This window comes from Nicotiana tomentosiformis, chromosome 2, assembly GCF_000390325.3.
Source record: "Nicotiana tomentosiformis chromosome 2, ASM39032v3, whole genome shotgun sequence".
NCBI classification, from domain to species: Eukaryota; Viridiplantae; Streptophyta; class Magnoliopsida; order Solanales; family Solanaceae; genus Nicotiana; species Nicotiana tomentosiformis.
The window spans coordinates 94,277,833-94,291,988 of record NC_090813.1 but is presented as its reverse complement, the minus strand read 5'-3'; the positions used below and the strand labels follow the sequence as shown (position 1 = coordinate 94,291,988).

The 14,156-nt window shown below is 38.3% G+C and overlaps 1 protein-coding gene across 1 annotated transcript; it reads left to right on the top strand.

Annotated features, from left to right (window-relative positions):
* Positions 1-10,320: 10,320 nt before the first annotated feature.
* On the top strand, positions 10,321-13,574 carry LOC104110724 (xyloglucan glycosyltransferase 4). The gene is made up of 4 exons (XM_009620262.4): positions 10,321-11,283; positions 11,646-11,954; positions 12,168-12,572; positions 12,684-13,574. The coding sequence occupies exons 1-4, from the start codon at positions 10,645-10,647 to the stop codon at positions 13,320-13,322; spliced, it is 1,992 nt and encodes a 663-aa protein (XP_009618557.1). The 5' UTR covers positions 10,321-10,644; the 3' UTR covers positions 13,323-13,574.
* The last annotated feature ends 582 nt before the right edge of the window (positions 13,575-14,156 follow it).

Below are 14,156 nucleotides of genomic sequence, written 5' to 3'. Positions count from 1 at the left end.
CCCGATTTACATCTCAAAAATATGTAATCTAGTCGGACTATTTGATGATAATTCAATGTTATGGAGTAGAAATGATCAAAAGGGACTTACCTCAGGTTTTCCCATGAAAACCTTGCTCAAAATCGCCCAACCCGAGCTTGAAATGCCCAAAAAAAATGGCAAAAGCTCGGAACCCCTCTGTTTTTCTACTGTTCAGGGATTTTCGCATCTGCGGCAACTTGGCCGCTTCTGCGCCTACCGCATGTGCGGAAAAAGTCTCGCATCTGCGCCTTTGCCCGCATCTGCGTGCCTGTTTGCGCTCCTGCACAGGCCGCTTCTGCGCGAGTCCCTCTGCATATGCGCTCATGCAAGTGCGGAATTTCCCTCGCACCTGCGACCATTGCCCAATAGTCCATTTGCGCATCTGCGCTTGCCAGGCTCGCTTCTGCGAGCTCGCACCTGCGATATAATTTCCGCAGGTGCGAATGCAGCAGAGGGCAGAAACTTCAGCTATTTCTTCTATGTCCGAATTTGATCTGTTAACCATCCGAAACTCACCCGAGCCTTCAAATCGTGGCCCCCGGGACCTCAACCAAATGTACCAACAAGTCCTAAAATATCATACGAATTTAGTCGAGCCTTCAAATCGCGTCCAACAACACTAAAACATGAATCACACATAGATTCAAGCCTAATGAACTTTGAAATTTCTAATTTCTACAAATGACTCCGGAACATATCAAATCACGTCCGATTTACCTCGAATTTTGCGCACAAGTCATAAATGACATAAACGAAGGTACTCAAATTTTCAGAATCAGATTTCGATCCCGATATCAAAAAGTCAACCCCTTGGTGAAACTTCCCAAAAATTCAACTATCGGCATTTCAAGCCTAATTCCACTTCGGACTTTCAATTAAAATTTCGATCACGCTCCTAAGTCCAAAATCACCATACGGAGCTGTTGGAATCATCAAAATTCTATTCCGGGGTTGTTTGCCCATAATTCGACATCCGATCACTATTTGAACTTAAACTTTTAATTTTTTATCAAAATTCTATATCTCGGGCTAGGGACCTCGGAATTTGATTTCGGGCATATGCCCAAGTCCCAATTCACGATACAGACCTACTGGATTTGTCAAAATACTAATCTGAGTTCGTTTGCTCAAAATGTTGATCAAGGTCAACACAATTGAGTTTTAAAGCTCTAATTCATATTTTAATTTATTTTTCACATAAAAACTTTTCAGAAAATTTTACGGACTGTGCACGTAAGTCGAGGAGTAATAAATAGTACTTTTTGAGGTCTTAGAACATAGAATTAATTATTAAATTTAAAGATGACATTTTGGGTCATCACAATACGGGGAGCAGCATGCTGCAAAGGAAATGTTTGCGGTCGATGAGGAAACACCGATTACGACACTATCAACCTCGGAAAGGTCGAGCATCAAAGATAAACAGGAAGTCAAATACCAATCACAGCCACCAGCCTCGACCGAATCGGGGAAGCGGGAGATAGAAGAAGAAGGGGAGGATTTTTTGAACCCTCGAACTTTTGTTGTTCCCGAAGATACTGACACCACCAAATCAACGGTCAAAGAGCTGGAACAGGTTATATTGATCGAGTACCTGGCCGAGCGAAAGGTATACCTGAGAACGGGATTAACCCCCGAACTTAGGAAAAAACTTATTCAGGTTCTTGTTGATAACATATATTATTTTGCTTGGTCCCATTTAGACATGACAGGGATTCCACCAGAAGTAACGACACATCGGCTAAGCCTGGACCCTAGATTCAAACCGGTGAAGCAAAAGAGAAGACCCCAGTCCGAAGTAAAGCACGTGTGAGCACCTAATTTTTGACTATATTTGAATTTTTACCACCTTCTACTATGTAATTACTTTTAGAAATTTAATATATTTTTTTAGCTTTGTTACATTCTTTTAATATAGGGTAAGAATTAAAAATAATTTAAAAGGTCAAATTATTACTATTAGTATTAAATTTTATCTTTATTTTTAAATGTAATAAATTTTTAAAAAACGAAAAAATAATATATTTTTTAAATTTTTTTGAATGGGAATAAAATAATAGAAAAATTAAAAGTATGGAATAAAAAAAGTAAAAGTAAAAGTAGGTGAAAATTATTATTTTTAAAGTAAAAAAAAGTGGAAAATTAAAAAATAAAAGTAAAAGAATATGAAAATTTAAAAAATAAAAAGTAAAAGAAGTTGGAATTAAAAAAATAAAAGTAAAGGTTGCTGAATTTTTTTTTTTTAAAAAAGTAAAAGAAAGTGGAAAGTAAAAAAAGAAAAGTAAAATAAGTGAAAATTAAAACAGAAGGAAAGTAAAATAAGTGGAAAAAAAAGTAATGTAAAAAAGTGGGAAATTAAAAAATAAAAGTAAAGAAAAGTGGGGAATTATTTTTTTTTAAAAAGAAGAAAAATGGGAAGTCAGAATTCTTTTTAATTAAATTAATAAAATTTAAACAAAATCTGAAAAAATTCCGAATTTTTTTTCTATAAATAGAAGAGAAATGTGAGGAGAAAGATAAGAAAAAAGGAGAGGAGGGAATTGAGAGAATTTTATTTTCTTCTTCTATTCTAAGGAAATTTCTAATAGTGTCATTCTTTCTTCGTCTCTTCTTTTCGAAAAATCTAGCTATTCATCAACCAAAACCCAACAAAAATACTTCATAACATCCCTTTTTACATGCCAAAAAGTGAAGTCAATAGTCGAGGTCGAGGATTCCGTTGGAGCTCCGTTCACTAGCTTTGATGTTCTTCTTCGCTTATGCTTGTTCGACGTTCGTCTGAGTTACTGTACCTGTTCTTGGAAACTCATTTAATTGGAAATTTTGCATTAAAGGTTTATTCTTTCCTCTATTCTTTTAATTTTATTTCATGTGATTTTATTTATTTGCCTTTAAACTTTATAAATAATAATGTAAATTAGTCCTTAAATGCTATATACTTAATCATATTTCTGGAAATATGGTATTCAAACTTGCTTGAAAGTTGGGAAGATTAGGACCCTAATAAGTTTGGGCTTCAATGGTTAGATTGTAGGGTATTGGTATATGACGGTTTATTTATTCAAATATCTAAAATCATACACTTCTTCTACAAGTAATTCCATAATTCATGACCTTATAATAATCTCAAATATATAGGAAGAATAATGAACACTGATAGAGTGTTTTAGGCACGCCTTTAATTAGTTTATCGCGATTATGTATACGTTCGCGTGGCATAATTGTGATTTCCAAAAATAAAACCGAAGCATATGTTAACTATGGCCAAAACAATCTTAATAATAAAATTCTATTAATTGTGTACACGTACGCGTGATAAGATTTTGGCATAATAAAAAAAATGGATTCACACACGTGATTCGTTTCAAAGATAATTTTATATTTTAATAATTAAAAGCGGATAGATAAAACATGAAAACTAATAAATCACAGTTTATCCAAAATTAATTCAAGCCAAGTTGTAGTCAATAAAGCGACTGTGCTGGAACCACGGTACTTGGGAATGCCTTACACCTTCTCCCCGGTCAACAGAATTTCTTACCCAGACTTTGTTTTCGCAAACCAATAATAAAAGAGTCAAATCTTCATTTGAATAGGGATTCAAATAAAAGGTGACTTGGACCACCCAAAAAATCAATTCCAAGTGGCAGCTCTGTAAATAAAATAATCCCTACTCAGATTTGTCACTTTAATTGGAAAAATCCTTTAACCCACAATAATCCATACACATATCTTTTGTGGGGTAAAAAGGGGTGTGACAGTTTTGGCGACTCTGCTGGGAAAAAGAACCCAGAACTTCTGGTTCAGGGTTCAGAATTCGAGCTTTTAATGTGATCTATACTTGGATTTCTTGATTGTTAATATTACTGTATTTGTGGGCCTAATGTGCTAATTGCCGTTCATTTGCCGCTTTGATATTATTTAAACTATATAAATTGCCTTCTTACGCTTCCCTTCTGAGTCTTCTGAATTTATGGTGCACACGTGCGCGTGGCCCACTTTTCTGTTAGAGGCCATACCAAATAGAACGAGGCTAGATCAATAACTAGGCCGGGTACACTTTCGTGCTCCCGTACGTTGCCCCCCACCTCGGCTTGAGCTGTACGCTTAGGTAAGCCAGGTTTAAACCCCCCCCTCCCCCCCAAGATTTTAAACCTAGAATAACATAGCCTCAAGCCATTTCCCTAGTAGGAACATTTGTTTGCATCACATGCATTTGACTTTGAGGACTCAACACAGGGGTTGGGTCCGTCTAGGACATGTGCACCCGATAATTACAAGACCATCTCGATGCATCTTATGTGCTACATGTACATTATATTTGATTCGGTTTGTGCATGTTGACCGGCTTCTAAAATAAAAAAATAAGAATTGAGAGAAAATCAGAAAGAAGAAAATAGAAGAGAGAAACTTTACCCGGTTTTTAAAAAATCTCGAAGGGTTTATAAAACTGACCTTTTTTTTATAAAACTAAGAAGACATTCAAAAGAAGTTTTTTTATTATATATTGATAAAAAAGGTTATGTACAAGAGACCGATCAAGGTCTTACAAAAAGAGAAACTAAGTCCTAACTGCGGTCGGTTTTGACCTCTTGTCCGGGAGAAACTTCTCCTTCAGGCCCCTCATGGGATCTGCCTCGACTTCCTTCTTCATCATCGTCTTCGTCATCGAAGGAGGCAAGCTGCCTTGCTTCAACCTCAAGCACCTTGGCTCGGGCTATCTCCTCGTAGAGGTCAAAGCCTCGAGTATGGATTTCCTCGAGGGTTTCCCTCCGGGATTGACACTTTGCCGAGTTAGTGATCCATTGCTCTCGGTCAGAAGCCTCTCTTAGTTGCATTTGAGCAGCCTCAGCATCGGCCCGGTACATGGCAATGGACTTATCCGCCATGACCTTTGTCTTCTCGATCTCCGCCTTGGCCTCAGCAAGACCGGTTTCAAGCTCCTCGATCCTCTTGGCTTGGGCCGAACTTTTCTCTTTGATGCCCCGAAGTTGATCCTCGGTTGATGACAGTCTGACCAAGGTAGTTTCTTTTTCCGCAGCCAGGAGGTCCATATTTTCCTTCCACCGATCACAATCGGCCTTGACCTTATCGACTTCTCCCCGAAGCAGCTCGATCCTTTCAACCTTTTGCTGCAGCTGAGATAATGAAGTATTAGCCTCCACAGTTGGGTTGAGTCCATACTTTATCAAAAGGATGCTCACCTGCTTATCTAGCTCGGCCTCTTCCTTACGAGCCTGGGCCAAATCCGCTTGAAGGTCCTTTATAGTTTTGTCCTTTTGGCCGCAAAGAAGCTTCAGAGTGTTCCTCTCCTCCGAGACCTTTTGGAGATCGGTTTCACACTGGCTAAGGTCAGCTCGAAACTTGGCGAAGGCCTATACAAAAAAGGAAAATACAAGTCAGATTTAGAGAAAAAAGAGTAAAGAAAAGAAGTGCAGTAAACCGATCCTTACCCGAGATAAGAGACGTTGGGCCTCTTCTAAACGAATAGAAGCATCACTGATATCAGAGGCATCATCGACTCCAGTAAAGAAATCCCGAAAGGGATCCCCTACACTAGAGCCTCCGCCTATATCAGGGGTCTTCAACTCTCGAGCCTCCCTTAGTGCCTCCTCAGAAAAAGTTGAAAGAGAAGGCAAGTGACCTGCTGTCATGGTCCCGAGCAAGTCGCTCGGGACGCTCTGATCGATCTTCGGGGTCTCAGAACCGGCCCCGTCCGGTGTAGTTGCAGATTGCCGAGAAACGATCTCGGCCTCTGGTAATTTGGGATCCTCAACCGATTTCGTTTTGGAAGCCTCCTCGACACGAGGCTTGATTTTAGCAGCCGTGGTCGGCTCAGAAGGTTTGGTGACCTCGACGGCTTTCCTAGGTTGGACCGTCAGTGTCGAGGCATTTTTCTCTTCTTCCTCTTCTTCGTCTCTCAGTTTTTAGACCGAGTCCATCGTGAGAGCGATTACTTTCCTCCTCACCCTTCGAGGTTTGGGCTTGGGGTCCTCGGACTGCGAGGCAGTTTTCTTCTTCTTGTCTTTCCTCGGCTTCGAAACCGGGGACTTGGTTTCTTCCTCGCCCTTAAAGGCCTCAAAATGGCATCCTTGGTCAGGCCTGCATGAAAGAAAATTAGTGACGAATGAAGTAAAAAAGTATTTTAGAACATGAAAATGAAGATCCTTACCGTGGTTCTTGGCCTCCCATCTGCCCCTTGCCAAATCACGCCATGCGCGTTCGGCATAAGTAGAAGTTGAGGCTAACTTCCGAACCCAATCTTCGAGGTCAGTTATCGATTGAGGCATCCAAGGAATAGTTGCATGTCGAAAGGGGATATCAGGCGAAGTCAAAGAAGGTACGAAGAACAAAGATTAAAAGATCACTTACGGTCGAAGTTCCACTCCTCAAGGAATGACATCTTCTCTTCTGGAATTTTATGGTCTTCTCCCATATAAAACGGCTCATCCAACCCCGATCCTTGTCCTCGTCGATGCTAGAGATCAAGGCCTTCGTTGCCCGATGTTGGAGCCTGATTAGTCCTCGATAGATTCGAGGCTGGTACAACCGCATGAGGTGATTTAGAGTAAACTCTAGCCCCTCAGCGGATTTGGCCGAGGGTGACTTGATATCTTTTACAGAGATCAATAATCACTGGGTCGAGGGGACCCAATGTGAAGGGGTAAGTGTAAACACTTAGGAACCCCTCCACATAAGTGGTGATGCTCTCTTTGGGAGTAGGAATTTGCACCACGACCTCGGGACCCCAGTTGCAGCCCCTCTTCATGGCCTCGAGGTGGCTCTTCGTTATCAAGCACATGTACATTGACATATGCTCACATCGACCAGGGATCGATGAAGGGTTTTCGTCCTTGAAGTCGGATTTTAGAGTACACGGGCCGGAAATATACTCGTGGGGAAGCGGCTCCACCGACGCCTTGCCACCGGACGACCGGGAAGAGAAGCAATAATCTTTCTCCTTCTGGGTACGGTCTTTGAGGTTTTCGCCATTTGTATAAGTAAAGAAGAGCGAAGGAAGATGAAAAACTGGTGGTTTTGGTGCTAATGAAGGTGGCTCTACAGACGGCGAAAAGGAGGAGACGAAAAGAGTGAGAAGACTTAGAGGTTTTATTAGAGCAAAAATAAAGTTTGATTCAATGAAGGAACGGGTATTTATAGGCTCACGTCGACGGTTCGGTGGCAATAGTGGCCGACCGCTAACTGACAGGCATTAATGATTTGGGGAAGTGAACCGACGGGACGTTTCGGTCACATCCGTCACTTACGTCATGATCGAGGTTTCGAAAAATCAAGGCTCAAACCGTTTCTTATCATTTTATTCCAAGAAACGCTGGGACTATCTGTATACGGTCGAAATCGGCATGTCCGATTTCATAGGCATGGGGAGCTGCCTCGAGAGTAAGCTCGTAATAGACCAGGCTCGAGCTCAATGGCAGAGTATGGAGCATGAAGATCGAAGTGCTCGCTGAAGATCGAGACCGAGCATGACCGACTTCGAGTAAGGCATAATAACGGAATGGCAAGATATTAGCAACCGACCGAAGATCTCGGCGGAAATCGAAACAGATCGAATCAAGCGGTTATTGACGTCAATCATGAGATTATTTCCGTTATTAGAATTGTACCTTATTTAGGATTCCTCTACTATATAAAGAAGGACCCCATTCATTTGTAAGGGGGAAAATTCAATGATAAACATATACACATACACTGCTTTCTCTATTTCACTTACTATCTATTACTGCTCATCACTGTTTCTTTTCTGTTCTTGTTACCCAACCTTGAGACCATCTCGAATCGAAGTCGAAAGCGCTGTCAGAACATTAGTTTGATTTATTTTACTATTCAGATTATCTATTTAAATTTCTTGCTTATCAATTAATATTGAATTAAATCACGTATCCTTGAAACCACTAAATAAGTTTAATTGTTACTCGAATTTTAAGGTAAACAATTTCAATAAGAAATTGTCTTTGTTTAAAGTACTTCTTATTAAAAAAAATTCATTTACTATCTTTAATTTGAGATCTTTGATTAAGAATTACGAATCCCAACTATTCTAACCACCCGTTGATGTTGAAAATATCATTGTAAAATTTATGGAAGTTATTAAATTAATACAATAAGTGGGATATTGTTATGTTAATTAAAAAGAGTGTCGTGTAAAGATTGACTAGTGAGCAAAATACACCGAACACATTTGACTTCTGAAGGGAAATAAGATTAGTTCATAACAACAACTGTAGTAACATGGAAAGAGGAACACCGGCAGACGCCGTTTCTTTGTTGTTACTCCTTGTAATAACCAACCAACAATATCAACAACAACAACAATAACATACTCAGTATTATCCCACATCGTAAAGTCTGGGGAAGATAGTGTGTACGCATACCTTACCCTTACTTTGTGAGGATAGAGAAATTGTTTTCAATAGACCCTCGGCTTAAGAAAGCGTAAACTTCCATTGATGAAAATATAAACAAGAAAAGACAGTACCAAAAAGTCATATAAAAGCAGAATAAAAACAACAAGATAGTAAGGTGATCAACAATGAAAGAAAACAACGGTTAATTATAAAAATCTAATACCAACAGAAAGCGAGATTGCGTGCCAATACTACTGTAATGAACACTCTAAACTACCGACTCTACTATCCTAATTCTCGACCTCCATACATTCCTATCAAGCGTCATGTCCTCATTCAGCTGAAGCTGTGACATGTCTTTCCTAATCACCTCTCATCACCTCTTCTTTGGTCTACCTATACCTCTCTGTATGCCTTCAAATGTCAACCTCTCATACCTTCTTACCGGGACGTCTGTGCTCATCCTCCTCACATGACCAAACCACCTTATAACAAACAACCAAAGAAGAAAAAAATGAAAAGACCAAAAAATGCATGTTTAACGATCCTAATCTGCGGAAAAAGACGCGGTATTTTACAGATCATCAGACGTGGAAATGTTTCCTTTTCAGTACTACTATTGTTTTCCACGAAAAAGAAACGGAACGGCTGTAGAGGGGAGAAAATGACAAAATAGTACCTTAAGTTTGGGATTGGTCTAAAATAGTCTTTCAAACATATAGTTGAGCAGTTTTTGGTCCTTTATATATGCGAAAATTGACTGATCAATGTTATATTTAAAATTCACGACGATAGCCTTCTTTAACATAATACGCCCGTGAGAAGCACATGAACTGTTTAAACTGATGGAACCATTGGGATTGACTTCTTCGCATTCATTTCTACCAATTTGCACCTTAAGAAAAATCATATGAGTAAATGAAACGCATGAATATAATTTATTTCACCCTCCATTATATAAAATAGCGAATGCATATCTGGTTCAAGCTTACAATATCATCATTTATTGCCAAAACCTTAAAGTTAGAAATAGGAAAATGAATTCAAAGCAGAGGTGAGTCCAGGAAGGACTTTTGTATTCAACCAATATATGTTTTCTATGTAGGTTGTCACTACTAATATATCACTAATTTTTCTAGAGACATATAGATGTATACATGAATTTTCGCCGAACTTTACGGGTGCCGTGACCCTTCTGGTATAGCATAGGTCTGTCTCTGATTCAAAGAAGTCTGTCCCAATAGTTTCTTTAGCTTAAATAGTTCACGTGTTTGATCTTGAGCTAATTCCGTCAAAGATAGTTACAACAATACATTTTAAATCTAACAGAGACCAAATGCGTTCAATTTTGATAATATAGAAGACTAAAACTGCTGAGATATATACTTAAAATGACTCGTTTTAAAATCTTCATTTTCTAGCTGCGAAGGCATATGGAGAAGTAGCGGGGGGTAGATGACTTGGTTGTAATATTTAGGCATTGTTCACTTTGGCTGTAATTGGCTGTCATTTGTTTGTTTGCAAACTGGTTTTGTTTTTGTTGATTGACAGCCAAGAGGAATCTGGTGTTCTCACATTACTCGCTTTTAGTTGACAATACCTTATTATTATAAATTATAAATTTATAATATAGTAGTAATTGTCTTTCTTCCTTAGACTCACCAATCACTCTCCACGCTTTCCCTTTTTGACTGGTCCCTTTTGTATCTGATTTTTTCTTTCTCTTACGCTTAAACAACTACTGCACTAGTACTATTAAGATATTAATTACTTCACTAATTACTTATTTAGCAGACATTAAAGTATCCCAAGATTTTTAAATTATAGCCGAAGCTTCCATGTGCCACGCCAGTCTCCACTGACACCTGATCTTGCCCTTTTCTTCTCCTCCTTTTATTTCTTCTGCTGCTTCTCACAATTAACTACCATATTCTCCATCTCCTATTCTCTTCTCTTCTCTTCTCGTCTCATCTCTCTCTCTTAGCTTTGACTTCAAACTCCCAAAGTACAATATAAGAAACACCTCTTTGCCCAACTCTCTCTCTCTCTCTCTCTCTAAATTCCTGTGCCATCTTTTCTGTTTCAAGATCCAGAATTTCAGATCAAATTGTACCATTCTTGTAATGGGTGTCACTGTCTCAATGTCATAATTGAATTGTTAAGATTCATTTATTGCTTTTCCCCTCAAGTTCCTCATCTGGGGTTGTTGCCTTTTCATCTATTTTTGGATTGCTGAATTAGAGTACATCCAAAAATGGCACCAAGCTCTGTAGTTGTCACTATAGAGAATCCAAAGAGCATTTCTTTAGTTGAAGTCAATGATTTGAATTCACCAGCTTTTAGGGATAAAAACAAAGCTGCAAATCCAAAAAGATTTACTAAAGTTCTCTTTCTCAAAGCCCAAAGAACTCTTGGTTGTATTCCTTGGTTAGCTAATAGTTTGTGCACAACTTTTGCTTCTGTTAAAAAAAGGATTGCTTTATCAGATAAAAATGATGAAGACCCTAAATACAGGGGAAAGTTGTACAGATTTATTAGAGCTTTTCTTGCTATTTCAGTGGTGGCTTTGTTTATTGAAATATTTGCTTATTTCAATCAGTGGCAGTTAAATATGGTGAATCCTTGGGAAGTGCAAAGCCTTTGGCAATGGACTTATATGGCTTGGATTTCTTTTAGAGTTGATTATATTGCTCCCACCCTTGCTTCGCTTACTACATTTTGCATTGTGCTTTTCCTCATTCAATCCGTAGATCGCCTACTTCTTTGCCTTGGTTGTTTCTGGATCAAGTTAAGGAAAATCAAGCCAATTATCAATGAAGATGCAAGTGATCCTGAGGATGGATCCAATTTCCCTATGGTTCTTGTACAGATTCCTATGTGCAACGAGAAAGAGGTAAGAGAACGAGATATTGCATATCTTAATATTGTAGTCATTCTTGCTAAATCAGTTTAATCAGAGGTGATTTAAAAACTTGAATTTGATGTGTTCAATATCTATGTTCTCACCACTTAATCCATTGCACTTTTGCGATTATGGGTTCTGAACTTAGTGTTTGTTGAAATTTTAGTAAATTTTCACACACATATATATATATATTTATGTTTCATGTTAAAAATACTAGTTCACTTGAACTCATTGAAACTATAGTGCATCCGCCTATGAGTTTAGCTTGTGTTGTTTTTCTTTAATTACCAATAGTGGTTTTGGTGAATTTGTAGATTTGATCTGACTATTTAATTTTCTTGAACTGAAAGGTTTTCGCCCAATCAATAGGTGCTGTTTGTCAGCTGGATTGGCCAAAAGATCGATTCTTGGTCCAAGTATTGGATGATTCAGATGATGAAGTCCTGCAGCAAATGATCAGGAATGAATGTTTATCTTGGAAAGAGAAAGGGGTCAATATCATCTACAGACATCGATTCATTCGAACTGGTTACAAAGCTGGTAATCTTAAATCAGCAATGGCTTGTGACTATGTTCAGGACTATGAATTTGTTGCAATTTTTGATGCGGATTTCCAACCGAATCCTGATTTCCTTAAATTGACAGTACCTCATTTTAAGGTAACAAACTAGTTCAATTACTCAATCTGAATAGCCAATTGCTAATCATAAAGTTCTTTTTTGCTTCTTGAGCCTGTTTGGTTTAACTGGTTAAAAGTAGCTGATAAGCAGCAAGTGATGAAAATCATTTAAAGTGTTGAACCTGATTTTATAAATGATCAGTTACTTGTTTCAATAGAACTGTTGGAGCTGATAATAAGTATTGCTATGCAGGGAAAGCCGGATGTTGGACTAGTTCAAGCACGATGGACTTTCGTTAATAAGGATGAAAACTTACTTACTAGGCTTCAGAACATCAACTTGTGCTTTCATTTTGAGGTGGAGCAGCAAGTAAATGGTCACTATCTCAATTTCTTTGGATTCAATGGAACAGCTGGTGTTTGGAGAATTAAGGCTTTGGAGGAATCCGGAGGATGGTTGGAACGAACAACTGTAGAGGACATGGATATCGCCGTCAGAGCACACTTGTGTGGCTGGAAATTTATCTATGTTGATGACGTAAGGGCTCTTTGTGAGTTGCCAGAATCATATGAAGCTTACAAAAAGCAGCAGCACCGTTGGCATTCTGGTCCAATGCAGCTCTTTAGACTATGTCTTCCTTCAATCTTGAAGTCCAAGGTGAGTGTTGCTTTATATTTTCATACTCTCAATTCCACTTGCCAACCATATGAATTATGGAATCGCGGACTAGTAGTAAATTTTTAACAATGTCGTATATTTTTTGCACAGATCTCTGTCTGGAAGAAGGCCAACCTGATATTCCTATTCTTTCTTCTAAGGAAGCTGATATTACCTTTTTACTCATTCACACTGTTCTGTATTATACTTCCACTAACAATGTTCATACCAGAAGCCGAGTTACCCCCTTGGGTGATCTGTTATATCCCTATAGTCATGTCCATTTTGAACATCCTTCCATCGCCAAAGTCTTTCCCTTTCCTAATGCCATACCTTCTATTCGAGAACACAATGTCCGTGACAAAATTCAACGCCATGGTGTCGGGGCTATTTCAGTTGGGCAGCGCCTACGAATGGGTAGTCACCAAGAAAACAGGTAGAGCATCTGAGTCGGACTTACTAGCACTTGCTGAGAGGGAATCGAAGAATATGAACGAAGAGAAAATTTCAAGACGGTTGTCTGAATCTGGTCTAGAACTATTTGGCAAATTAAAAGAACACGAAGAGGTGCCCAAGAAAAAGAAGGCAAACAAAATCTACAGGAAGGAATTAGCACTTGCTTTTCTTTTGCTCACTGCAGCTGCAAGAAGTCTGTTATCTGCACAGGGCATACACTTCTATTACTTGCTGTTTCAAGGTTTAACTTTTCTTATAGTTGGCTTGGATTTAATTGGAGAACAAGTCAGCTAACAAAAGCAAAGAGTTTAATACTACTTTATTTGGCACATCATCTGTTTAGAGAACCAAAATTCCAGCTGAGTAGCAAGCAACACTTGGCTACAAACTGGATTTTCACCTTAAGAATAGTTTACAGGTGAATTTTAAACAAGTAGCATACTGAGATTCATTCATATATACTTTATTTTTATTTCTTTTCATTTGTGAAATTTGTAATTGCTCTTACTGTTTCAAGCATAATAATACATTGGAAATATTTGTTGACTTACTCTGTCTGCAGCAGGATATATACTTCTGAGTTTACATAATTGCCTTTCTTCTTTTGGTCAAGATTATGTGGTTTGTGAATGCAAATTACTGTATGCTTTGGGATGAATAAAGTGAAAAAGTAGGCAAATATTGAACACATTTCACATATAATAACTTCGTAAAATCTCTTGTTCTCTGAGATGAATACTGTAAAGCAAATTTTCTTTTTAAGTTACAAACAACAGAGTACCAGACTGTTAATAATTACATATGCATTAACGACTATTCAACCACTAAAACTATTGATTACCAAATGCCATTGCAATTTATGATATATTGCAGAGCTGTATGTATTAAGCACTAGCGATGTAGAACAGAATGGGACTTTTAAGGGGGAGAAATTCAAAAATAGCCAGATTTACAAGTGGTAATTGAAAAATAGCCACAGTTTCAAAAGTAATCGAAATTTAGCCACTTTTCATGTAAAGATAAATCTGAACGAAAACACTGTACAAAATCTGGAAAATATTCCAGCATAATATACAGGAGTTCCTCCAGTATAATATGTTGGAAGTTCATACACATGTGCTCCAATCT

What these genes read in the sequence shown, in the direction of transcription:
- LOC104110724 (XM_009620262.4), top strand. Translation starts at nt 10,645, where the DNA reads ATGGCACCAAGCTCTGTAGTTGTCACTATAGAGAATCCAAAGAGCATT. An exon ending in CTATGTGCAACGAGAAAGAG is followed by an intron (nt 11,284 to 11,645) that starts GTAAGAGAACGA and finishes TTGAACTGAAAG; the next exon opens with GTTTTCGCCCAATCAATAGG. An exon ending in TGACAGTACCTCATTTTAAG is followed by an intron (nt 11,955 to 12,167) that starts GTAACAAACTAG and finishes ATTGCTATGCAG; the next exon opens with GGAAAGCCGGATGTTGGACT.